General features: G+C 49.3%; 1 protein-coding gene across 1 annotated transcript in view; it reads left to right on the forward strand.

The window, feature by feature from the left end:
- Positions 1-27,772, forward strand: part of DHX37 (DEAH-box helicase 37) — a 308,890-nt gene that overhangs the window by 127,795 nt on the left and 153,323 nt on the right. The window contains exons 10-15 of the mRNA XM_086942683.1: positions 249-350; positions 2,277-2,391; positions 5,052-5,150; positions 20,341-20,411; positions 25,548-25,689; positions 25,885-25,961. Coding sequence (XP_086798809.1) covers positions 249-350; positions 2,277-2,391; positions 5,052-5,150; positions 20,341-20,411; positions 25,548-25,689; positions 25,885-25,961 — 606 coding nt within the window. The remainder of the gene's footprint in view (positions 1-248; positions 351-2,276; positions 2,392-5,051; positions 5,151-20,340; positions 20,412-25,547; positions 25,690-25,884; positions 25,962-27,772) is intronic.

Raw genomic sequence — 27,772 nt, forward strand, 5'->3', positions numbered from 1 at the left:
CTTTCCATTCAACCTTCATTTGAGATGGAAAAAGAAGCCAGAGGGTATTGAAGGCAAGGGAGCCGTTGATGCTCTTTTTAAGGCTCTTATGCTGCATGTGCCGCCCATTAATCCCAAACCTATTGGCTTTGCCAGATTTTCTTTCGAAAGTTACATCCGTTATTCTGTTTTTGGGGTTAGAAATATTTCTATTTTCTGACACGGTTTTGAGAGGATTTTTGAATAGTCTGTTTTTGTGTTTTCCACAGAAGGGCAAACCTCTGAAGCTGATCATAATGTCGGCCACGCTGCGGATTGAGGACTTCACTGAGAACGCCAGACTCTTTCGGGTTCCTCCGCCTGTTATTAAAGTAAGGTCCATGTTTGTGTAAACCTAGTGTTGCCAGGGTTAGTTTCATGGTGGAGCAAGTTGCCCCTGAGTAGATGGACTGTCTACAAATATTCTGTGAAGAGGAGGCCCATTGCACAGAATGTGTAACTGTGGATTCACGTTTTCATGTTAGTTTTATCCTTATAAACCGATCAGACAAATATACAGACTAGTTCCCGAAGCTTTCCAAGTGAGTTAGTCCCAGTCAGTAGGAAGCCTTCTACGTGATGCCCTTGCCTTACACTGCTCCATTCCAAAGAGAGTGGGCCTGCTGGTATCTCATTGTGGGGTCTGGACCAAACCACAGACTGATGAATTAATAACCCAATTCTAAAGGTGTGCGGAGTACTGTGGTATTCAACACAACCAACACTGCTTAACCTGAATTCACTTGTATTCTTCTTTCTTGGTAAAACAACATCTTTTGAAACAAATTCCATTAGATCATATTGCACAACAACCATAAAATACAATTTCTCACAATGGTTCACAAAATTTCAAGCTCCATGTTACCTTTAAAAAGCATCATTTTTTGTTATTTATAGTTCAGATGAAAACAACCCAAGTACATTCAACATGTGTTTTGCGGTAAAAGCCATGCTTCTTCAGGGCTCTAAAAGTATCTTTTTAGATCACTCAACACCATGTCGCTACGAATGTGCTCTAATCACTCCAAATTCAACAGACCCCAATCAGGATTACAGTTGTTGAGTGAGAAATTGTACATCATCAGTTTTTTGCAATATGATCTAATGGAATTTATGTTAAAAGATTCTCTTTTACCAAACAAGAAGAATAATGTTCATTCAGATGAAGAGTTATTACCTTGTTGATTGTGTTAAATACCAAATTACTCCCCACATCTTTATAATTGTTGGATTCATTTTTCAGATCAGAGAGGAAAATTGCTTAAGTGGGTGCAATGCGCAGGGCCAGGTGTTCGATGATCCCCCAAATTTGACAAACCATAGATTGCTTCCCCGCTGACGGGGGCGGTTCACTGGCGCAATGCATACCACTTATGGGTCAGGAAACTCCTCAAGACCTGGCTCTTCGAACAGTAACAGCGCTCCTCCCCCCACCCCCTCTCCCCACCAAGCACCTTGAGACCCTCACGGGTATGTAGTGCACTTTACAAATGCTATGATTGATTGATTGATGGGTCGAGTTTCAGCCTGCTTCACCAAACAGAGAGCAGGTTCGCTGGAACGTCACTCCCATGCACAGGACAGTCCTACCAGTCAATCCACCTGGCTGGTTCAAGGAACCTCATATCAGGCCACCAATCAGATTAGCAGACTTCATGTTAGACAGTATTGCATAGGCTAAACTGCGGACTACTTCTCCACACCGGAAGTAAATTCACAACCTCTTTGCTGCCATGTGCAAACCAGAAGCGCAAGTTGCTCGAATGCCCAGTGGATGGCGTGTTCCATAATAGAATGTGTTCAGCCCGCTGCATATTCTGGTCTTTAACCTGTTGAGTGCTCATGACGAGCTGAGCTCGTCATGAGGCACGGTTGAGCTGCACTCATGACGAGCTCAGCTCGTCATGGCCTTTGGAATGTTCGGACGCGGGGATAATTTCCCCGATGTGGTGATCGTTCCAAAACCGGTGTGGTCGTGACAAGCTCAGCTCGTCATGAGTACAGCTCCACTGTGCCGCATGACGAGCTGAGCTCGTCACAAGCACAGCTGCACCGCGCACGGCCCACCGCACAGCGGGGGGAAACACCCCGCAGTGAAGGGGTTAAAGATCATCTTGAACGATGCTGGTGTCCATCAGTAACGGAAGCAGCGTTTGGTGGCAGCGGATAGATTCTTCTGTTACAAACGCTGGAAAGTTATTCTGTTTTTACTTGAACTCTTTAAATGCGAGTTGTTTAACACATCTTTTCCTTGACAGATAGATGCACGACAATTCCCTGTTACAGTTCATTTTAACAAGAGAACCCCGCTTGAAGATTATGCAGGAGAATGTTTTCGGAAGGTCTGCAAAATCCATCGAATGTTACCGCCAGGTCAGATTTCTTTACCTGTTTTGGGGGAAATAAGTCATTTTCATAGTGAAGGCTTTTGTAAGATTCTGGGACTATTGTAGATTGGACAACCGGGGAGCTAGGGTCTGGTTTACACTGTAATTTAAGCTCTTTAATGGTAGTATTTTTGTCTCCCCATGGAAAAGTAGTTCCTTGGAACATGCAGAGCTTTTAGCTGGAACAGGCATTGCCTCGGCATTGAGCAGGCATTGACTCCTCAGGAACAGTAGAAGTCCCCAGCTTCAACAGACGCAGCCACTTCCTCTTGGGCCAGTGCAGGCATGGCGACCGTCTCCAGGAGCAGTTATTGCTTTCTTCTGAACAAAGCAGATATGGCCACCTCTCCTGAAACAGGCACAGCCCTTTGTCCTGGATCAGGCACACCGTCCTCCTGAAGCAGACGTGGACCCTCTCCTGAAACAGGCACAGCCCCTTGTCCTGGATCAGGCACAGTGCCCTCCTGAAGCAGACATGGCCCCTCTCCTGAAACAGGCACAGCCTCTTGTCCTTTATCGGGCACAGCGACATCCTGAAGCACACATGGCCTCCTTCTCCTGAAACAGGCACAGCCCCTTGTCCTAGATCCGGCACAGTGCCGTCCTGAAGCAGACATCGCCCTCTCTCCTGAAGCAGGCACAGCCTCTTGTCCTGTGTCGGGCATAGCGCCCTCCTGAAGCAGACATGGCCTCCCTCTCCTGGAACAGGCACAGCCCCTTGCCCTGGATCAGGCACAGCGCCTTTCTGAAGCAGACGTAGCCCCCCTCCTGAAACAGCCACAGCCCCTTGTCATGGATCAGGCACACCGTCCTCCTGAAGCAGACGTGGACCGTCTCCTGAAACAGGCTGAGCCCCTTGTCCTGGATCAGGCACAGCGCCCTCCTGAAGCAGACATGGTCCCCTCTCCTGAAACCGGCACAGCCCCTTGTCCCGGATCAGTCACAGCGCCCTCCTGAGGTCCCCTCTCCTGAAACAGGCACAGCCCCTTGTCCCGGATCAGTCACAGCGCCCTCCTGAGGTCCCCTCTCCTGAAACAGGCACAGCCCCTTGTCATGGATCAGGCACAGGGCCCTCCTGAAGCAGACATGGCCCCCTCTTTTGAAACAGGCACAGCTCCTTGACGTGGATCTGGCACTCGCCCTCCTGAAGCAGACATGGCCCCCTCTCCTGGAACAGGCATAGCCCCTTGTTCTGGATCAGCACAGCGTCCTCCTGAAGCAGACCTGGCCTCCTCCTGGAACAGGCATTCCCTTCTTCTCTTACAGCATGCAAAGCACTGTCCTGGAGCAGGCACAGTTCATTATCCTCGAATTGACCTTGATTGACAAATGCAGGGCTGGCCCCGGCATGGTCCTGAAGAAATGCTAGGGGTAGCATGAAACATGTTGACCTTTCACTGAACCAATCGTCATTGTAGGTTGGTTAGTAGTGATACCCACCCCACTTTTAACATACCTGCCTAGGAGCATAATCTGTTGAGGCCCACTAAGCACAGTATTTTTAATCCACCTACACCCACTCCACTAATTCTTTTTTGCACCACACATAGTCTCTCACTTTAAAGTGCTCCTGCGTAGTTCGTGAGTCGCAGCACGCCCCTTTTCGTAGAGAACTGGGATGGCCCCAATGATGAAGCATGTCACCGCGGGGCGACCCCGGAGAGTGAGGGGACACTAGAAAGAAATTTTTCTTTCTGAGCTGGTACCACTGATCACTCAGGGGAGTTACCATGACATGAGCTAGGTCTCGGAACCCAATACATTGGATTCCCTTTTTTACACAGCAATAAATAGCAGACAATAATGGAACGCAAAGGGTACAAGTTATGGGGTAGGGGGAACATCATGATCTATTGCAGCTGGGCGGGGGGAGGGGGTGTGTACAGATTTGTCCTCTGTAGGCGTTCCAGGGGACCCATACCCTGGACCATTTTTTGGTGCAGCCTCGAGCTGTGAAGACTGTCTTTTCTCTGGTGGTCTCTATTATTATTATTTTTTTTGCTGTGATCCGACAAGATTGCTAAAAAAAACTAAATGTTTTGAAAGTTTGGCCCGGATTCCCCGCAAAGGCTAGGGGGAATGGTATCCCTACCCTGCCCCCTTATATTTTGTTTTTTAAATCCTTTTCAGGACAGGGGACGAGCCAATTAGACCACTCGCTCCCAAGAGACCGAGAACACACAAAGGGAAAAAACCCTTGGCCAATCAGAACGCTCTAGTTTTTTAACTTATTCTTGTGGCACCTTGCGAAACACATTCAAACTCATCCGTCCAGATATACAAATATTTTTAACCTTGCTTTCTCATAAACTACTGAACTGATTTGCACAAAACCACAAAGAGCACACTCTCTGGACCAACATCTAATTTCCTGCCAAATTTGGTGCAAATCCGTTCAGCAGTTTTTGCGGTATCACATTGAATAAAAAGTCTGTGGCAAATGCATGAGTAAATTTAGTTTTGGGACCTATCTTCCCCCCCCCCGCCCCCCGCGACGGATCACCCAGTTTTGTGTATAAACACTCACTCTCTCTCTCAGGGTGTTTTTTTTTTCTTTCTGTGTTTGCTATACTAGGTTGTGTTCACTGTGCTCTGCCTTGGTTGCTGTCTCTTGCAAGGAGCGTCAATGATGCTTTCCTCTTGCAGGTGGCGTGCTCGTATTTCTCACGGGGCAGGCGGAAGTCCACTCGCTGTGTAGAAGACTGAGGAAGGCCTTCCCGTACAACTCGACAAGCCAACCTGAAGGTGAGTGAGTTTGACAGTGGCTCAAGTTTCATTACAGGCAGTATATATTCCTTGGCCAATCGGAGCACTCTATTTTTTAAGAGAGGCGAAGAGATCTGCTTAGATTGTGAAATCCGAAGAACTTCACCTCACCCCTCTGAGACTGCTCCCTAGATGGGAGGAGGACAATGAGTCCATTTGTACCTGTGAGTCCGCCTCTCCAAAACAGCAGGGCCCATATGGTTCTCTTTTTTTCAATGCCATCCTTTTCTCCCTCTATGCGCTTCATTATTCTATCCATGAATATTATTTCCTCTCTGCACAGCAATGTTCGATGTGTCTGGCCCATTCTCCCCCTATTTCTTTTGTTTTTGCAGGTTGGAGGGGGTGGGTTTCCCACCTCAGTTTTGCAACAAGTGTGCATTTGCTGCCTCACACTAGGAAGGCGACTGGTTTGCTATTGGCCTCCTTGCAGTATACAACCAGTGGTTTCACAGCCTCACTGGAGGGCTGCACAGAGGGGACACCCCTTTGCTGAAGTGCTGCAGCTGGTGGTTCACAGCCTTGGTGCTGTGCGCCACCTGGTTTGCGCACTGTCATTGCAGTGCTATAGCTGGTGCGTTCACAGCCTCAGTTCAGTGCTGCAGCTGGTGGGCTCACAGCCTCCCTTCAGTGCTGCAGCTGGTGGGTTCACAGCCTCACTTCAGTGCTGCACTGGTGCAGCTGCTGGGCTCACACCCTCTCTTCGGTGCTGCAGCTGGTGGCCTCACAGCTGTGCTGTACTGGTGCAGCTGGTGGGCTCACACCCTCAGTTCATTGCAACAGTTGATCACGCTCCTTTTCTTCCTCCTGGAAGGCAGAAAGTGCGCGGTGTGAGGCTTTCTTCTGTTATAGAGTCTTCTGCTCCTTGGTTTGCAGGCTGCACCTCAAGGACTCTGCAGTGAAAGGTTTCCATGTTCTTTTTTTTTCCTTTACCTTAGAACACTGGAGTTGAGGAGGCAAGATGGCTGCTACAGGGCTGTAGAGGAAACTCACACATAACTCTCTCTCCTTCCTAAAAAATGACGCTGGTAATATGAGCACAGATATGCTGTTTTCCTGTGGGCTGAATCGTATCCATGTAAGGAGCAGAATCAGCAGTATCGGCGGGGAGCGCTGGTTTAAGCAAGCGGCTTTTTCAGCACAGCAAGTTTTGAAGATCTACTGCAGGAGCTTATTCAGCGGCACTAAAACATCCCGGGGGATGTCTCAGCGCACAAGACATGAGAAGGAGAAGTCTGTCGCTTTCAACTGGTACGACTAAAGGGCCAGGCCAACGAGACGGCACAGGACCAGGGGCAAATCCAAAGATGCCAGTCACGAGTAAAAAACTGACCCCTGCAACTAGCGCGATGTCAAAGGCTCAGCAGAAGAAAGCAGAAAGAGCCGAAAAGAAACCAGAGCCAAGGTTGACACATGCCGCACTGAGTAAGGCACAGAAAGAGTCACAGCAGGATGTCGGCTCCCGCGGAAAGGAAACATCCAGCTCTCAGCGGGCGAACCCCCCACCCCCAACAAGGATATGATTGTTCTTAGGCAGCCTACCTTAACGGAGTCTTTTGCTGCCAAAATACCGCCTAATGCCCCGGGTCTAGGCGAGGAGGCAGCCAGCTGCCCGATGAGTCGTCCCTCCTCGTTAGACGCTGGATCGGAGAAAGCCGTCCACGAGGACGCAAGCGTCACCGGTAGGAGCGTCCCCAGAAGACAGGCTTCCCGCAGAAAATGCCAGGCACACAGAAGGAGCGATGAACACACCATCGGTGAGCGGGGGGGGTCCCGGGGAGGCTGGAGGCACATCTGAGGCTTTGGAAAGGCAGACCAACACACAGATGCTGGATGCCTTGCTGTTAGTCGAGGCAGGTCTAAACACTGATAGTAGCCAGTCGTGAACCCAAATGGGGGAGCCTGTTAAGCCTGGACTCACAGCAAGAGCAGGCTGAGAGTAAGGGAACAAGAGGGGGCTCTCCAGAGTTTTTTTCTGTCAATGAAGGGTCAGACTCTACCTACACAAGTGATCGCGAGGGGGAAAGCTCTGCAGATCCTACCACAGACTCGGATAGGAGCGGAGGCTCCGGGGATAAAAGCCCACAAAAGAAAAAGAAACGTGTGGCAAGACGAGAAGGAGGTGGATCTCCGGGCAGCACGAATAGAAAATTACTCATGGGACTACTCAGCCACCCCTGGTGTATACCATGAAGGCAGTCCTGGAGAAGGGGCGAGCGGAGGGATGAATACAAGGCTTCCAGCGCAGAATGTAACAATGGAATTGATGTTTACTACGCTAAAGCAGATACAGACTGAGGCCAGGGCAGAAAGCCGGAGAGCAAGGCAAGATACAAAAAAGATCCAAGCATCGCTTAGGAAAATAAACAAAAAGTATGAAGAAGTTGAGGAGAGGGTCTCTCAAGTGGAAGAAAGAACTGGTAGATTGGAAGATGAGGCAACAGACTGGCAGGCTTTCAAAATGGAGCAAGTAAAGGTTGTGGAAGATCTTCAATGGAAGATCGAAGACTTTGAAAACCGCCAGAGACGGAACAATGTGAGACTTCTTGGGTTAGAAGAAGGGGTGGAAGGGCATGATCCAAGAGGGTATGTTATTAAACTCCTGAAGGGGGCCTTCCCTGAGTCCCAGTGGCAATGGGAGACGGAGGTCCAGAGAGCTCACAGATTCCCACTGACACTGAAGAAGAAACGAGGGGAGCAACAAGATATTTTGCATAGGGCGATGTTAGTGTTTTTAGGGAATTTCTTGGCAAGACAGGAAATCATGGATAGAGCCAGGCCTGACTCCAAAAAAATATATGATGGGGTTACATTCTTTGCAAGACCCGACTTCTGTCATGTAACAATTGAGAGAAGATGGAAATTAAGGCAATTGATCACCCCTTTCCAAAAACAAGGCACTGAGGCATATTTAATGTTTCCGGCGAAATTAAAGGTTATTAATGGGGGCAGACCAGGATGTTCTTCTCAGAAATCAAGGCAGGGGAATTCCTTGTGGAACTTACAGAACAGCACGGGGGGAGGAACAATAGAGGGAAACGCCCGGTCAAAACTCCATAGGATAGAAATGGCTTATAACCAGCTTAAAATACTCAGGATAGGTTAGTAGACACGGGCAGGAGAGAGAGGCGACACTACAACCTATAGAGGCTACACATGGAGAAGTGTGGCTCAGGGGTTAGAGGCGGCAGACCTGGAGCTTGAGTTCGGCCCGGGACCAGGGTTCAATTCCCCGCCTCGGCGGGTCTTGGGCTCAAATACCAGGACGGGTTCCCTAAGCAAGCGCTGAGATGCCCCAGGGTAAGTCGTGCGCTATATAAGTTTCATTTCATTTCATTTCACATAGGTCGTGCTTGACCTATTTGCCCGTAGAAGGGGGGGGTGGGATCTCAGGGGGAGGGAGGAGGAGAGGGGGGAGCAGGGCGATAGGACGGTTGTTTGGTAAATACAGCACTAGAGGAGAAACTACACAGACACAATTTTTTGGGGTAAATGCACTGAACACATTAGCTGAGGGGAGGAAAAGCTGGGATATCAGAAAGGAAACCTTTTTGCAAGTGTAGATGGCATTAAGGATCGCCTCCATAAATATTTGCGGTCTAAATGATGGGAGGAAGAGACAGAAAGTGGCTGCTATGTTAAGAATGCTGAAATTAGATGTAGCCTGCCTCCAAGAGATGCATATAGAGGGGAACAATAAATTCATGTTGGATCAAATGGGCTTCGATGTGCTTGCATATACAAGACAAGGATCTAAGACAAGGGGGGTGGCTATACTAGTCAGGAAGGGGGTATTCAAAATTAAAAGAAAAAAAGATCAATGGGGGGATGGGTTATGATCAAGGGAGAATCATCGGCGGGATGTTGTACAATTGTTTCTGTTTATGGCTCTACAGAAGATGAACCAGAGGTTTTTGAATTTTTAGATCAGGAGCTGTCTTTATGGTCGGAACTAATCATATGTTGCGGGGACTTCAATATTAATGGTTTGGCGCGTTAGGGTATGACGGGAGGAGGTACATATGGGGGAAGGAAGAAGAGAACATGTAAAGCTATATGTAATTTAGCGCGACATAATGCACTGGTGGATGTGCGGGCTCAGAACTACCCGCTTGGGACAGGGAGTACATATTACTCGGCGCCATATAGGATGGTGGCCAGGTTGGATTACTTTTTGATTTCAACCTCTTTGCTAGGTGGTAGCCAGCTGGAGAGGCTCCCCAAGATATTGTCGGACCATAATCTGCTTGTGCTAACTCTACCGCCGGTTACTGGGGGGGAAGAAAGCCTTACACCTGGACTTTTGAGAGAGGACTTTTCAGAGAAGGAAACTATGTCAACAGAATGCGGATCTGGATTCGCCAATTTTGGGAGACTAATAAGGGCTCAGCCTCCGCTGGCATGGTCTGGGACGCCTTTAAGGCCGGAATGAGGGGGAGACTCTCTGCTACACGCTTCAGAAGGCCAAGAAGGAGAAAGTGGAAATGGATAAAAAGTTCAGTGACCTAGCAGACTTAGAAGACCGCCTAATTTTAGCCATCTCCAACCAAGATCCAATAGAGGATATACTACTAAATATAGAATTGAACAAAGCAGAGGCTAGCGAAAGCATAGCTAGGAAGACGGCAGATAATTACCTGGCCAAAAAGGAAAAATGCTACAAATATAATGAGAGAGTAGGTCACCTCCTAGCAATCCGGACTAGACAAGACTTAGCGGCAGGTGAAATAAAGGAAATAAATAATAGGGCGGGAGGCGTAGTCAATAAGGTAGCAGATGTTCGGGAGGTTTTTAGGAAATTCTACTCTTCACTTTACGAACAAACCCTTAGTAACACAAATTTTGAAATTACGGAGTATCTGACAGACATACCACATGTAGTGTTACAGGATGAGGAGAAGGAGGAGTTAGATCTCATTCTGACTTTACAGGATGCAGTGGCTAACCTCCCCGCTGGGAAAGCTATAGGTCCGGATCAAATTCCGGCAGAATTTTATAAAACTTTTTGGGACACTTTGGGGAAGGATATGCATGAGACCCTTATCCAGGCACAGATAGGGAACTCAGTCCCACATTCCTGGGCAGGGGCGGCGCATCATTGTGATACTTGAGAAGAACAAACCCCGTTAGAACCAGGGTCTTATAGGCCAATAACGCTTATAAACGCGGATGCCAGAATTTTCTCTAAGACTCTGGCACAAAGGTTAAGTAGGGTTATTGAGCACTTAGTAAGCACATCACAGCACATCACAGCACGGGTTTATTTCAGGGAAAGGGATCACTCAGCACACAAGACAGATGATTACTATTCTAGATGCTACGGGGGTTGCAGGGGACCCTGTCGCGGCTGTATTCCTGGACGCGGAGATGGCCTTCCACAGGGTCTCCAGGAACTATCTGTTAGAGCTCTCCCTAGAGGGAGGACTAGGGCTGCGAGCTACCAGTTGATCAGTATTGAATTCCAGCGACAGCTTTGTGATTTTAGATCGTGTTTTTGCTCTGTGACGATTTTAAACTTTGGGGGGCTTTTTACTCTGAGAATTAAAAGGGAATTGTTTTTTGAGGCACACTGACACCTCTTCACACGCTACTTCCTTGCTACAGCCTCGCCCAGCCGCTCTTTACTCCCGGTTTGAGGCGGCGGCGGGCGCCATCTTGGGTGTGGGCAGGGGCTGCGCTCTAGTCGCGCCGGCCTCCCGCCCTCCCAGACTATTTTAACAGGGTGTCTTAGCTGCTCGCTGCCTGTTAGAGCTCTCCCTAGAGGGAGGACTAGGGCTGCGAGCTACCAGTTGATCAGTATTGAATTCCAGCGACAGCTTTGTGATTTTAGATCGTGTTTTTGCTCTGTGACGATTTTAAACTTTGGGGGGCTTTTTACTCTGAGAATTAAAAGGGAATTGTTTTTTGAGGCACACTGACACCTCTTCACACGCTACTTCCTTGCTACAGCCTCGCCCAGCCGCTCTTTACTCCCGGTTTGAGGCGGCGGCGGGCGCCATCTTGGGTGTGGGCAGGGGCTGCGCTCTAGTCACGCTGGCCTCCCGCCCTCCCAGACTATTTTAACAGGGTGTCTTAGCTGCTCGCTGCCTGTTAGAGCTCTCCCTAGAGGGAGGACTAGGGCTGCGAGCTACCAGTTGATCAGTATTGAATTCCAGCGACAGCTTTGTGATTTTAGATCGTGTTTTTGCTCTGTGACGATTTTAAACTTTGGGGGGCTTTTTACTCTGAGAATTAAAAGGGAATTGTTTTTTTGAGGCACACTGACACCTCTTCACACGCTACTTCCTTGCTACAGCCTCGCCCAGCCGCTCTTTACTCCCGGTTTGAGGCGGCGGCGGGCGCCATCTTGGGTGTGGGCAGGGGCTGCGCTCTAGTCGCGCCGGCCTCCCGCCCTCCCAGACTATTTTAACAGGGTGTCTTAGCTGCTCGCTGCCTGTTAGAGCTCTCCCTAGAGGGAGGACTAGGGCTGCGAGCTACCAGTTGATCAGTATTGAATTCCAGCGACAGCTTTGTGATTTTAGATCGTGTTTTTGCTCTGTGACGATTTTAAACTTTGGGGGGCTTTTTACTCTGAGAATTAAAAGGGAATTGTTTTTTGAGGCACACTGACACCTCTTCACACGCTACTTCCTTGCTACAGCCTCGCCCAGCCGCTCTTTACTCCCGGTTTGAGGCGGCGGTGGGCGCCATCTTGGGTGTGGGCAGGGGCTGCGCTCTAGTCGCGCCGGCCTCCCACCCTCCTCATCACCTATAAAATGTGCGTAGGGTTCAGAAGGCGCAGCGGGCTGGCGCAGCGGGCGCGCGCGCCGAAGCCGCGCCTAAGCCAAGCCCGTCTGCGCCCGTCCACGACCGGCCGGGGCCAGGGGCCCAAACCCCTACATCTCACGCGCATCACAGACAGTCCTACACAAGTAAGAGGCTGAGAGACCTTTGCCCCGTTTTACCTACCCTCTGTCATCACACGATGGAGCCTTTGGACCTAGGTCCATGCCCTCACTGTTCATTTAGAGGAAGTTGTTTAGCGCCCGTTGTCCCTGACTCTGAAGCGATTCTTGTTAAAGGGGGTCTCTTAAACTGTAGATCCATCAGCAAACACACTCTTCAGCTGTGGGATCTCTTATTGGATGAGGACATGCAGATATTGTTCTTAACTGAGACCTGGTTGGGAGAACACTCTGATCCAGATATAGTGGACACTATCCCACCAGGCTACACCCTCCACAGACTTGATAGGATAAAAGGAAGGGGAGGCGGCATTGCCATTATCGTCAAACACCCTTTTGAGTGTGTTCTAAAGCCAGTAAAAATTGATGACAGCGAAGCAGGTGAATTTAGTATTAAACTGACTCAACACGAGACTATCTCCGCAGTAGCCTACTAGAAGGGGTTGCTCAGACCGCAATTAAACACAATAAGGTTTTGGTGCTGGGTGACTTGAACCTACACCTAGAGGATCCCGTACAGAAGGAGGCAGAGGATGTTCGCCTTGTTTTACAAGAATTACAGCTCAACCTGCTAGATGTCGCAGCTACACATCAGAGGGGTCACTGTTTGGACCCTATCTTCGCGAGCTGGGATATGATAAAAGTACTTACTCCGTGTCGGCTCCCTTGGACTGACCACTTCCTGGTCCCTTTTCAGTGTTTTTACCAGACTGCTAGGACTATTGACAATGGAAAAGGAAACATTATGAAACGCAAATGGAGACAATACTCTAAAGAAAACTTTATAGGTGCCATCCAGAAAGCACAACCATTACGTTCCACGGATAGTGATCAGGCGAACAAGGAATTTAATCTACTTGTAACTGCCACCCTGGAAGAGCTAGCTCCCATGTGCAAGGGTAAAGCTCGAGAAGGCAGACAACGTACTGCCCCATGGTTCACTACCGAACTCCAGCAAATCAAATCTAACTGCAAAAAGCTTGAAAGGAGCTGGAGAAGGAGCCCGAGTGAACAAGCAAAAAACAGTTATAGCTCAGCACACCGGAGCTACCAGTATGCGGTGCGTAGAGCTAAAGCCAAATACTTTCAGACACGTATTGAGGATGCCGAGAGCTCCTCGCGCGAATTGTTCAAAATATATAAAGAAATATCTTTAGTCTCTAGCTCTAACACCCCCACAAAGACCTCCAAGGAGGGATGCAATAAAGTCGCCGACTTTTTCTCTAGTAAAGTCAAAAAGATTTATGCTTCCTTCTCTCAACAACCAGATAAGGGTATAGATTTTATAGCAGACAGCTCACCGGCAGCCCCTGATTCCTCACTACTAACTTTCGAGGTCCCCGCAGCTGACAAGCTAATAAAGATCTGTCGAAGTGTGAAGTCCGGCTCCCCCAATGATCCGGCTCCGGCCTGGGTCATCTCAGAGGGCCTGATAGCCCTGGAACCTCACATCAGACACGTCCTACAAACCTCCTTTTCCACTCAACAAGTCCCTATGGAGTGGAAGAAGGCCATAGTACTGCCAATAAGGAAAAAACCGAATGTAAGCATGGAGGTGCTAGAAAACCTTAGACCTATTTCCTTATTGCCGTACGTGGCGAAGGTGGCTGAGAAGGTGGTTAACGCTCAGCTCACGGAGCACCTGGAGAAATGGAATTTACTACATCCCTCACATTCAGGATTTAGGGCGGGCTACTCCACGGAGACGGCCCTCCTACGAGCCACTGAGACCTTAAGAGCAGGGGCAGATGCAGGTCATACAATGGCCTTGATCATGCTCGACCTAAGTGCGGCTTTTGACACCGTAGCGCATTCCATCTTGCTACGGTGTCTGAGCGAAGCCGGGGTCGTTGGTCCTGCGCTGGGCTGGCTGCAATCGTTTCTTACGGAAAGATGTTTCCAGGTAAAGCAAGGGACATGCCGCTCAGTGGAGATGTCACTAGACCAGGGAGTGCCTCAGGGCTCAGCTTTGAGCCCTACTCTTTTTAACCTATATATGGCCTCCCTGGCGAAAGTTGTACATTCTTTTGGGGTGGAATTGGTGTCGTACGCTGACGACACCCAGCTGCTGATCTCCCTATCGCAGAACACCTCCAACACCCCTAACAACTTTAAATCCTGTATGCAGGCACTAGCAGAGTGGATGGATGCCCATTGTTTAAAACTCAATGGCTCTAAAACAGAGGTGCTGGTGGTAGGGGGTAAAAGCGAAAACTGGTCGGCCGAGTGGTGGCCTTCATGTCTGGGCCCTACCCCTATACCATGTCAGGAGGCTAAGAATTTAGGAATCTGGATGAACCCCCCTCTCTCATATGATGGCCACATAAGGCGTCTTGTGGGCAAATGTTTTGGAGTACTAAAGACCCTAAATAAAACTTTAGACCTCCTCCCTTTATCGGCCAGAAGGACACTAACGCAGGCACTGGTGACCTCGCGGTTAGATTATGGAAACATTCTGTTCCTTGGGGCAACCGAGGGCAGCATAGGCCGCCTACAAGTCATACAGAATTCCGCCGCCAGACTGGTGTTAAGAAGACCCAGGAGAGCCAACTCGAAAATGGCGCTGGACGCGCTTCATTGGCTGCCTGTGAAGAAGCGTGTGCTGTTTAAGTGCCTCCTCTTCTGTCACCGAATTGTCTGGGACAGGTCACAGACATACCTAAAGGATCTAGTCAGCCGATATGAACCTATTAGGACCCTCCGTTCGGAGGGTACCAGATTGCTGACAGTCCCCAGGATTAGGAAGGCTAGAATGGGTGGACGCTCCTTTGCGCTCCAAGCAGCTCAACAATGGAACAAACTTCCCCCTGCTCTGAGACTGGAGAGCAGTGAATTACGGTTTTGGGCTATGCTTAAAACACATCTATACACTGCATAGATCCTGGACTTCTATGCTGTTTCAATGATAGCTTCAGAGCGGGGACACGCCGTGATGGCGTTACTGAGCGCTCTATAAGCTCTTTATTATTATTATTATTTATCTGTGGAAAGTGATGGAGTGGTTTGGTATTGGTAAGGGCTATATTAAGGCAATCCAGGCCCTATATTCAGACCCTACTGCGAGAGTAAGAATTAATAAAGGCTATACTGAGTCAGTGCAGATAAGGCACGGGACAAGACAGGGCTGCCCAGCATCGCCCCTCCTGTTTGCCTTGTACATTGACCCTATTCTGCTTGGTTAGAAAGGAACAACATGATCCCCCCAGTAAAACTGCACAGCAAAAATTACAAAATTGTAGCCATCATTACAACTAACCCAGAAAGGGCTTTACCGGAGATAGAGAAGGAGGCAACATGCTTTGGGGCAGTCTCAGGATACCTGATTAACAAAGGGAAAACGCAAATAGTACAGAACAGATTTATGACATATCAAGACACTAGAGTGGTCGAGGAAGCAACATATTTAGGGATAACAGTCACTGCTGATTTAGACAGACTGGTAGAGCTTAATATGAAACCCCTAGTAAGTAAAGTAAAGGAAAATACCGAAAGGATACACAATCTGCATTTGACCTTGATGGGCCGTATAAACGTGATCAAGATGATTACATTCCCGAAGTTCTTGTATTTGTTCAGAGCCATTCCACTGCTTTTTGACCATTCATGGTTCAATAAAATAGAGGCAATATTAAATAAATTCATTTCGGCACAGGGTAAGACCAGGAGAGCCTATCGACGCCTTACGTTACCTAGGGAAAAGAGGGGATGGGGGGCACCAGACTTTAGGCTCTATTACTGGGCTGCAGCTATGCAGTATTTCCAGGGGCTTATAGGGAACGGCGGAACCGAGCAAGGGGATGACACACCTGGCTTCACTAATGTATATACTGCACTGCTGGGTGATGGGGCTGAGAACGGGTTCCTGAACACAATTGATTTTAGCTACTTCAAACACACAAGGTTCAAGACACTACGAGCTGCTTATAGCATTTGGAAGGCGGTCTAAAAAAAATGGGCTTGGGCAGATATAATAGCTATACACGTTTATACACGAACCACTCTTTACCGCGGGATATTTTTAGGGATACAGTTATGAGGGACTGGGACAACAAAGGGATCAAGAAGGTTGGGAATCTCATGGATCAACAGGGGGTTTCCTGCAGTTTCATGATCTCCAAATAAAATTTAAGCTAGCAGGCTGCAGCTTCTTTAAATACCTTCAGGTAAGAATCTACCTCTTAAATAAACAGGGGGTGCACTGGGCTTCGGCACATGCCGCATAATGGACTACATAGAGCGCTCCACTCACTGTACAATTCGGCAATTATACTCAGAACTCTATGTATATAAAAGTGATGACAGGGTTAAATTTGCCACGAAGTGGGCTGAAAAAGTGGTATCACAGCTGGAGGGATTTCAGCTCTCCTTAGATCTGGGTCGTACGGTTTTATGCTCAGCAACTCTACAGTCGCAGCACTATAAGACCCTGTACTTGCTCTACCACACCCCTGCCAGAATTGCACAATGGGGAGGTAACTCGGAATTAACTTGTCCACGTTGCGATTCAACTAATGCAGACATCGTCCATATGTTCTCACAATGCCCACAACTGTATTCTTTAAAGGTTGATATTGAGAAATTTATTGATGGTTCATTGGGATTAAAGATTAAATTTACAGATGAATTAATAGTGTTGGGGGTGCTGGCAGGGGCAGCGGGTATCCCCACGGAGTTCCTGTTTATGGTAACTGCAGTTTATCGAATATGCATAGCAACATCATGGCTCAATAGGGCACCACCAACCTTCCAAAAATGGATCGCCTGGTTACTTTTAACTTACAACCTGGAAAAAGCAATATATGACAGAAAGGGACGTAGAGCTAGAATTCTGGGCGGGAAGATATGGCAACCTATAGCCAAATGGAAAAACGCGATGATTAACAGAGAGATGATTGTTGCCGCTATTGGCAATATACCTGCCGCCACGGTTTGAAAAATGTAAATATTTGGGTTCTATGTGTGTTACTCATGGTGCAATGAATTGATTGGTAAATATTTGTGTCATGGTAGAAATTATATAATTTGTATAAGTGTGCTGTAACATTTATTGGATTTCTTCGAAAAAATTGCAAAAACTTTTAATGAAAAATAATATTTTTTTAAAAGAAAGGTTTCCCTGTTCTTCACCCTGGTTTTGTCCTGGCTGGCCGTTCTTGCTGCTCGCTGGGACAGGATCAACCTTCCATAGTGCCTCCTCCCCAGTTTTATCCATTCAGGCTCATCCACACTGCTCCTTTCACTGGGTGCTGCCCCCCCCTCTTTGCCCACAGTAAGACTGTAGAAGATTTGGATTCGGAGTGGTCTCTGCGTCGGAGCGCTCCCTTATCCTCCGTATATTCCGAGAACTCCATCCAGCATTTGCAACATCCTTAAACTGCCACTTTTTGTGTCAATCCTAAAAAGAACGTGAGTGGGGTGGTCCTTGCAGGTGAGGGAGCCAAGGTAGGCTGAGACCTCACTTCATATCATCACAAACACTGATTCACGTCCTGAACGCGTCACCCACAAATCATTATTAACCGGTACTGGAGCAGCGTGGCCCTTGTGGCATTTGGGAAAAGGAATGGTCTTCACCCCCAGTTTGGTTTGGCAGATGGGGAGAGTGCTTTACAGGATGAAATATTGGGGCAGGATCCCCTCAGTTCTCTGCGTGATGTTGGTCTGTGGGGGCGGGGTCAGTGCGTTTTACAAGTCTGGTCTGTGGAGGCGGGGTCAGTGTGTTTTACAAGTCTGGTCTGTGGGGGCGGGGTCAGTGCGTTTTACAAGTCTGGCCTGTTGAGGCGGGGTCAGTGTGTTTTACAAGTCTGGTCTGTGGGGGCGGGGTCAGTGTGTTTTACAAGTCTGGTCTGTGGAGGCGGGGTCAGTGTGTTTTACAAGTCTGGTCTGTGGAGGTGGGGTGGGGTGAGTATGTTTTACAAGTCTGTTCTGTGGAGGCGGGGTCAGTGTGTTTTACAAGTCTGGTCTGTGGAGGTGGGGTGGGGTGAGTATGTTTTACAAGTCTGGTCTGTGGAGGCGGGGTCAGTGTGTTTTACAAGTCTGGTCTGTGGAGGTGGGGTGGGGTGAGTATGTTTTACAAGTCTGTTCTGTGGAGGCGGGGTCAGTGTGTTTTACAAGTCTGGTCTGTGGGGGCGGGGTCCGTGTGTTTTACAAGTCTGGTCTGTGGAGGCGGGGTGAGTGTGTTTTACAAGTCTGGTCTGTGGGGGCGGGGTCCGTGTGTTTTACAAGTCTGGTCTGTGGAGGTGGGGTGAGTGTGTTTTACAGGTCTGGTCTGTGGAGGCGGGGTGAGTGTGTTTTACAAGTCTGGTCTGTGGAGGCGGGGTGAGTGTGTTTTACAAGTCTGGTCTGTGGGGGCGGGGTCCGTGTGTTTTACAAGTCTGGTCTGTGGAGGTGGGGTGAGTGTGTTTTACAGGTCTGGTCTGTGGAGGCGGGGTGAGTGTGTTTTACAAGTCTGGTCTGTGGAGGCGGGGTGAGTGTGTTTTACAAGTCTGGTCTGTGGAGGCGGGGTCAGTGTGTTTTACAAGTCTGGTCTGTGGAGGTGGGGTGAGTGTGTTTTACAGGTCTGGTCTGTGGAGGCGGGGTGAGTGTGTTTTACAAGTCTGGTCTGTGGAGGCGGGGTGAGTGTGTTTTACAAGTCTGGTCTGTGGGGGCGGGGTCCGTGTGTTTTACAAGTCTGGTCTGTGGAGGTGGGGTGAGTGTGTTTTACAGGTCTGGTCTGTGGAGGTGGGCTCAGTGTGTTTTACAGGTCTGGTCTGTGGAGGCGGGGTGAGTGTGTTTTACAAGTCTGGTCTGTGGAGGCGGGGTGAGTGTGTTTTACAAGTCTGGTCTGTGGGGGCGGGGTCCGTGTGTTTTACAAGTCTGGTCTGTGGAGGTGGGGTGAGTGTGTTTTACAGGTCTGGTCTGTGGAGGCGGGGTGAGTGTGTTTTACAAGTCTGGTCTGTGGAGGCGGGGTGAGTGTGTTTTACAAGTCTGGTCTGTGGGGGCGGGGTCCGTGTGTTTTACAAGTCTGGTCTGTGGAGGTGGGGTGAGTGTGTTTTACAGGTCTGGTCTGTGGAGGCGGGGTGAGTGTGTTTTACAAGTCTGGTCTGTGGAGGCGGGGTGAGTGTGTTTTACAAGTCTGGTCTGTGGAGGTGGGGTGAGTGTGTTTTACAAGTGTGGTCTGTGGGGGCGGGGTCCGTGTGTTTTACAAGTCTGGTCTGTGGAGGCGGGGTCAGTGTGTTTTACAAGTCTGGTCTGTGGAGGTGGGGTGAGTGTGTTTTACAAGTCTGGTCTGTGGAGGTGGGGTGAGTGTGTTTTACAAGTCTGGTCTGTGGGGGCGGGGTCAGTGTGTTTTACAAGTCTGGTCTGTGGAGGTGGGGTGAGTGTGTTTTACAAGTCTGGTCTGTGGAGGCGGGGTCAGTGTGTTTTACAAGTCTGGTCTGTGGAGGCGGGGTCAGTGTGTTTTACAAGTCTGGTCTGTGGAGGTGGGGTGAGTGTGTTTTACAAGTGTGGTCTGTGGGGGCGGGGTCCGTGTGTTTTACAAGTCTGGTCTGTGGAGGCGGGGTCAGTGTGTTTTACAAGTCTGGTCTGTGGAGGTGGGGTGAGTGTGTTTTACAAGTCTGGTCTGTGGAGGTGGGGTGAGTGTGTTTTACAAGTCTGGTCTGTGGGGGCGGGGTCAGTGTGTTTTACAAGTCTGGTCTGTGGAGGTGGGGTGAGTGTGTTTTACAAGTCTGGTCTTTGGGGGCGGGGTCAGTGTGTTTTACAAGTCTGGTCTGTGGAGGCGGGGTCAGTGTGTTTTACAAGTCTGGTCTGTGGAGGCGGGGTCAGTGTGTTTTACAAGTCTGGTCTGTGGAGGCGGGGTGAGTGTGTTTTACAAGTCTGGTCTGTTGAGGCGGGGTCAGTGTGTTTTACAAGTCTGGTCTGTGGAGGCGGGGTGAGTGTGTTTTACAAGTCTGGTCTGTGGGGGCGGGCTCCGTGTGTTTTACAAGTCTGGATAGTGCCTGGGACTGGAGATGTTCTCGATCTTGTTCATTCTCCTGGTTTCGCTGTGCCTTTTGGGTAGTTCAAGCCTTACATAGTTTGCACTTTCTTCTCTTAATCTGGGTTTACATCACCCTGCTTCTATTAGGAAGAACACGTCTTATCGTGGGCTTCTGTGTGAATGAGCTAACATGCTTTCATCACCCTTGCTTTTTTTGCAGTCTCCGAATACTTCTCATTTGCTTACACATATGTGATCTTTCTTCCAGGAGGCAGTGAAATGGAAGGTGCATCTGATGAAATTAAAAAAAGAAAAAAGAACAAAACAAAGAAAGTGGTGGTAGGTGGATGAGTCTGCCTTTCTGGTTTCTGTCGCTAATCTTATTGTTCTCTGTGCATTTTCCATCTGGGTCCTTTCTGCAGGTTCTTATTCTTTTTGCCATCTCAGTTCTTTGGACTGTTGCGACACCTTTGAACTGTTGAGAACCCTTTGGACTGTTGAGAACCCTTTGGACTGTTGAGAACCCTTTAGGCTGTTGAGAACCCTTTGGACTGTTGAGAACCCTTTGAACTGTTGAGAACCCTTTGGACTGTTGAGAACCCTTTGAACTGTTGAGAACCCTTTGAACTGTTGAGAACCCTTTGGACTGTTGAGAACCCTTTAGACTGTTGAGAACCCTTTAGACTGTTGATAACCCTTTGGACTGTTGAGAACCCTTTGAACTGTTGAGAACCCTTTGAACTGTTGAGAACCCTTTGAACTGTTGAGAACCCTTTAGACTGTTGATAACCCTTTGGACTGTTGAGAACCCTTTGGACTGCTGAGAACTCTTTAGACTGTTGAGAACCCTTTGGACTGCTGAGAACCCTTTGAACTGTTGAGAACCCTTTGGACTGTTGAGAACCCTTTGGACTGCTGAGAACTCTTTAGACTGTTGAGAACCCTTTGGACTGCTGAGAACCCTTTGAACTGTTGAGAACCCTTTGGACTGCTGAGAACTCTTTAGACTGTTGAGAACCCTTTGGACTGCTGAGAACCCTTTGGACTGTTGAGAACCCTTTGGACTGTTGAGAACCCTTTGGACTGCTGAGAACTCTTTAGACTGTTGAGAACCCTTTGGACTGCTGAGAACCCTTTGAACTGTTGAGAACCCTTTGGACTGTTGAGAACCCTTTGGACTGCTGAGAACTCTTTAGACTGTTGAGGCCCCGTTATGACTCCGTTATGACCCTTTTGACTGTATTGACCCTTTTGACCCTTGACCCTTTTGACTGTGTCGACCCTTGTCGACCCTTTTGACTGTCAGCCCTTGTGGACCCTTGACCCTTTTGACTGTTGCCCTTGTCGACCCTTGACCCTTTTGACTGTCCGCCATTGTCGACCCTTGACCCTTTTGACTGTCGACCCTTTTGACTGTATCGACCCTTGTCGACCCTCGACCCTTTTGACTGTACCAACCCTTGTCGACCCTCAACCCTTTTGACTGTATCGACCCTCGACCCTTTTGACTGTATCAACCCTTTTGACTGTATTGACACTTTTTGACCCTTGACCCTTTTGACTGTCGGCCCTTGTCACTTGTCACTGTGCCAACCCTTGACCCTTTTGACTGTGCCAACCCTTGACCCTTTTGACTGTGCCAACCCTTGACCCTTTTGACTGTGCCAACCCTTGACCCTTTTGACTGTGCCAACCCTTGACCCTTTTGACTGTGCCAACCCCTGACCCTTTTGACTGTGCCAACCCTTAACCCTTTTGACTGTGCCACACTGTGCCAACCCTGCACCCTTTTTACTGTGCCAACCCTGGATCATTTTGACTGTGCCAACCCTGGACCCTTTTGACTGTGCCAACCCTGGACCCTTTTGACTGTGCCAACCCTTGATCCTTTTGACTGTGCCACACTGTGCCAACCCTGGACCCTTTTGACTGTGCCAACCCTGGACCCTTTTGACTGTGCCAACCCTGGACCCTTTTGACTGTGCCAACCCTGGACCCTTTTGACTGTGCCAACCCTGGACTGTGCCAACCCTTGACCCTTTTGACTGTGCCAACCCTTGACCCTTTTGACTGTGCCAACCCTTGACCCTTTTGACTGTGCCAACCCTTGACCCTTTTGACTGTGCCAACCCTTGACCCTTTTGACTCTGCCAACCCTTGACCCTTTTGACTGTGCCAACCCTGGACCCTTTTGACTGTGCCAACCCTTGACCCTTTTGACTGTGACAACCCTTGACCCTTTTGACTGTGCCAACCCTTGACCCTTTTGACTGTGCCAACTTTGACTGTGCCAACCCTTGACCCTTTTGACTGTGCCAACCCTTGACCCTTTTGACTGTGCCAACCCTTGACCCTTTTGACTGTGCCAACCCTGGACCCTTTTGACTGTGCCAACTTTGACTGTGCCAACCCTTGACCCTTTTGACTGTGCCAACCCTTGACCCTTTTGACTCTGCCAACCCTGGATCCTTTTGACTCTGCCAACCCTGGATCCTTTTGACTCTGCCAACCCTGGACCCTTTTGACTGTGTCAATCCTTGACCCTTTTGACTCTGCCAACCCTGGACCCTTTTGACTGTGCCACACTGTGCCAACCCTGGACCCTTTTGACTGTGCCAACCCTTGACCCTTTTGACTGTGCCAACCCTGGACCCTTTTGACTGTGCCAACCCTGGACCCTTTTGACTGTGCCAACCCTGGACTGTGCCAACCCTTGACCCTTTTGACTGTGCCAACCCTTGACCCTTTTGACTCTGCCAACCCTTGACCCTTTTGACTGTGCCAACCCTTGACCCTTTTGACTGTGCCAACCCTTGACCCTTTTGACTGTGCCAACCCTTGACCCTTTTGACTGTGCCAACCCTGGACCCTTTTGACTGTGCCAACCCTTGACCCTTTTGACTGTGCCAACTTTGACTGTGCCAACCCTTGACCCTTTTGACTGTGCCAACCCTTGACCCTTTTGACTGTGCCAACCCTTGACCCTTTTGACTGTGCCAACCCTTGACCCTTTTGACTGTGCCAACCCTTGACCCTTTTGACTGTGCCAACCCTTGACCCTTTTGACTGTGCCAACCCTTGACCCTTTTGACTCTGCCAACCCTGGATCCTTTTGACTCTGCCAACCCTGGATCCTTTTGACTCTGCCAACCCTGGACCCTTTTGACTGTGTCAATCCTTGACCCTTTTGACTCTGCCAACCCTGGACCCTTTTGACTGTGCCACACTGTGCCAACCCTGGACCCTTTTGACTGTGCCAACCCTTGACCCTTTTGACTGTGCCAACCCTGGACCCTTTTGACTGTGCCAACCCTGGACCCTTTTGACTGTGCCAACCCTGGACCCTTTTGACTGTGCCAACCCTGGACTGTGCCAACCCTTGACCCTTTTGACTGTGCCAACCCTTGACCCTTTTGACTGTGCCAACCCTTGACCCTTTTGACTGTGCCAACCCTGGACCCTTTTGACTGTGCCAACCCTGGACTGTGACAACCCTTGACCCTTTTGACTGTGCCAACCCTTGACCCTTTTGACTGTGCCAACCCTTGACCCTTTTGACTGTGCCAACCCTTGACCCTTTTGACTGTGCCAACCCTTGACCCTTTTGACTGTGCCAACCCTTGACCCTTTTGACTGTGCCAACCCTGGACCCTTTTGACTGTGCCAACCCTTGACCCTTTTGACTGTGACAACCCTTGACCCTTTTGACTCTGCCAACCCTTGACCCTTTTGACTGTGCCAACCCTGGACCCTTTTGACTGTGCCAACTTTGACTGTGCCAACCCTTGACCCTTTTGACTGTGCCAACCCTTGACCCTTTTGACTCTGCCAACCCTTGACCCTTTTGACTCTGCCAACCCTGGACCCTTTTGACTCTGCCAACCCTTGACCCTTTTGACTGTGCCAACCCTTGACCCTTTTGACTCTGCCAACCCTTGACCCTTTTGACTGTGCCAACCCTGGACCCTTTTGACTGTGCCAACCCTTGACCCTTTTGACTCTGCCAACCCTGGATCCTTTTGACTCTGCCAACCCTGGATCCTTTTGACTCTGCCAACCCTGGACCCTTTTGACTCTGCCAACCCTGGACCCTTTTGACTGTGTCAATCCTTGACCCTTTTGACTGTGCCAACCCTTGACTCTTTTGACTGTGCCAACCCTGGATCCTTTTGACTCTGCCAACCCTGGACCCTTTTGACTGTGTCAATCCTTGACCCTTTTGGCTTTGCCAACCCTTGACCCTTTTGACTGTGCCAACCCTTGACCCTTTTGACTCTGCCAACCCTGGATCCTTTTGACTCTGCCAACCCTGGATCCTTTTGACTCTGCCAACCCTGGACCCTTTTGACTCTGCCAACCCTGGACCCTTTTGACTGTGTCAATCCTTGACCCTTTTGACTGTGCCAACCCTTGACTCTTTTGACTGTGCCAACCCTGGATCCTTTTGACTCTGCCAACCCTGGACCCTTTTGACTGTGTCAATCCTTGACCCTTTTGGCTTTGCCAACCCTGGACCCTTTCAGAAAACCCTGCACCCTTTGACTGTGCCAACCCTCTACCCTTTTGGCTTTGTCAATCCTCTTTGTAGAAGGGGCTTTTACGTCTCAGTAAGCATTAAACACAGAGCCAGACACAGTGTAAACAAGCTGCGATGAGATGTACCGGAAGTTCAGGAACGTCATGCCGTTGTGAGGCGGGACTTCCGTCTTCTGAAGCCCGCGGCTCCAATGCCCGAGGGAGAGCCGCCGCGGAGGCTGCAGCAGTCACTTTGGTAAACTAAATTTGGTAAATGCATACAATAATAAAGTTATGTTACCACATCAGAGGATCTGTAATTGTTCATTAACTGCTTTTTTTCAAAGGTGCTTCATGCAAGATCTTTACACCAAAAGTAAGTTAGGCCAATGTTTTCTAAGCAAATCATCTGGATTATTTTGAAAGATTACCTCAGCAGCGGACAGCTTTGAGATGAGAATTCAACCCCTGGAGAAGGTAGGTTAGCACACCGTTGGCATACTCCACTAGAGACATGACCTTGTACTGTACCATTGCGTATTGAAACTTTCCTGTAGAGGTAAGTACTGTAGTATTCTGCATACAACATTGAAAGCAATTTTTTTATTTTATTTGATCAAAATTTAAACCTTGACACAACTGAGAAAAGTGATATTCAACTATATCTGTAGGACAGTTATCATTTAAATTCCACTCTACTCTTCATAAGGAAAAAGCTTCATAGTACTCAGTGTTCTTCAATTTATAACCGATTCATGCTGTAAAAGAAAAAGTTACTTACCTGTTAAAATGACTTTAAAGCTTGATGTCTGTTACAGAATCAAGTTTTAGTTTCGCATTTAATCCTAGACAGAAGTTGAATCGCATTTTACTAATTTGCAACGGGAAGCATTTAATAACGAATTTAATAATCCATTGTACGCGGTCTTCAGCCTCCGTTTTGCTGCTCTTGTTTTCCAGGCGATGCCCAAAATTGACTTGAACAATTATTCAACGGCACCTCTGGACGAAGGGGACGAGGACCGAGAAGCCGGTGTTGATGACGATGATCCTTTGGGATCCGATATTGATCTGGATTTGGGAGATTCCGACTCTGAAGAAGGTGGTGTGTTTATTGCTTTATTTGACATGCTATTCAGGCTCTAATCATCCTGTCCTTTCCATACCTCACACCCTTTTCTCAAGGGTTGATGGGAGGAGTAGGTAGCCTGCTCCATTAAGCGTTTCCCAGTTGGTAGTAGACATTTGGCTTTGTTTTTAAACAGTGTTTTATTTCAACTTGTGTTTCATCTCTTAGGCAGAACGTCCGATTCTTCACTGCCGCTGTTTGTCCTTCCTCTCTTTTCATTACTGGCCCCAGAAAAGCAAGCCCAGGTAAGCACCCTTTGCCTCTTTAGATGTAACTATGTGGGGATAAGGGTGGACTGTCCTTGGGTACACAGTGGTGCTGTCCTTGCGTACTGGGTGATGGTGTCCTTGCGTACTGGGTGATGGTGTCCTTGCGTACTGGGTGGTGGTGTCCTTGCATACTGGGTGATGGTGTCCTTGCGTACTGGGTGGTGGTGTCCTTGCGTACTGGGTGGTGGTGTCCTTGCGTACTGGGTGGTGGTGTCCTTGCGTACTGGGTGGTGGTGTCCTTGCGTACTGGGTGGTGGTGTCCTTGGGTACTCAGTGGTGATGTCCTTGGGTACTCGGACTGTCCTTGGGTACTCAGTGGTGGTGTATTTGGGTACTGGGTGGTGGTGTCCTTGGGTACTCGGTGGTGGTGTCCTTGGGTACTCGGTGGTGGTGTCCTTGGGTACTCGGTGGTTGTGTCCTTGGGTACTCGGTGGTTGTGTCCTTGGGTACTCGGTGGACTGTCCTTGGGTACTCAGTGGTGGTGTATTTGGGTACTGGGTGGTGGTGTCCTTGGGTACTCAGTGGTGGTGTATTTGGGTACTCGGACTGTCCTTGGGTACTCGGTGGTTGTGTCCTTGGGTATTCGGTGGACTGTCCTTGGGTACTCAGTGGTGGTGTATTTGGGTACTGGGTGGTGGTGTCCTTGGGTACTCGGTGGTGGTGTCCTTGGTTCCTCGGTGGTTGTGTCCTTGGGTACTCGGTGGACTGTCCTTGGGTACTCAGTGGTGGTGTATTTGGGTACTGGGTGGTGGTGTATTTGGGTACTCGGTGGTGGTGTCCTTGGGTACTCGGTGGACTGTCCTTGGGTACTCCGTGGGGTTGTCCTTGGGTACTCGGACTGTCCTTGGGTACTCAGTGGTGGTGTATTTGGGTACTGGGTGGTGGTGTCCTTGGGTACTCGGTGGTGGTGTCCTTGGGTACTCGATGGTAGTGTCCTTGGGTACTCGGTGGTGGTGTCCTTGGGTACTCGGTGGTGGTGTCCTTGGGTACTCGGTGGTTGTGTCCTTGGGTACTCGGTGGACTGTCCTTGGGTACTCGGTGGTGGTGTATTTGGGTACTGGGTGGTGGTGTCCTTGGGTACTCGGTGGTGGTGTCCTTGGGTACTCGGTGGACTGTCCTTGGGTACTCAGTGGTGGTGTATTTGGGTACTGGGTGGTGGTGTCCTTGGGTACTCAGTGGTGGTGTCCTTGGGTACTCGGACTGTCCTTGGGTACTCAGTGGTGGTGTATTTGGGTACTGGGTGGTGGTGTCCTTGGGTACTCAGTGGTGGTGTCCTTGGGTACTGGGTGGTGGTGTCCTTGGGTACTGGGTGGTGGTGTCGTTGGGTACTCGGTGGTGGTGTCCTTGGGTACTCGGTGGTGGTGTCCTTGGGTACTCGGTGGTTGTGTCCTTGGGTACTCGGTGGACTGTCCTTGGGAACTCGGTGGTGGTGTCCTTGCGTACTGGGTGGGGGTCTCCTTGAGTACTCGGGTATGGTGTCCTTGGGTTCTCGATAGTGGTCTCCTTGGGTACTCGGGTATGGTGTCCTTGGGTTCTCGGTAGTGGTGCACTCGTCACTTTTTTCAGCTTTACACCGTGCTATTTTCAGATACCCTCAGGTGAAGGAGGCAAAGTAAAGCACACTTTTCAGTGCCCACCATCTCCGGGCTAAGGATATGCCCCCTACCACAGAAAGGTAGCGTAATAGTGGGTGTGGACACCCCAGGAAAGGAACCCATTGGTACCTGCCTGCTACTCCCCTGTAACACCCCATAATCTAATATTTAGGTTGCTCCCCAGACCCTGAA

The sequence above is a fragment of the Lissotriton vulgaris genome, chromosome 11 (genome assembly GCF_964263255.1).
Source record: "Lissotriton vulgaris chromosome 11, aLisVul1.2, whole genome shotgun sequence".
Lineage (NCBI taxonomy): Eukaryota > Metazoa > Chordata > Amphibia > Caudata > Salamandridae > Lissotriton > Lissotriton vulgaris.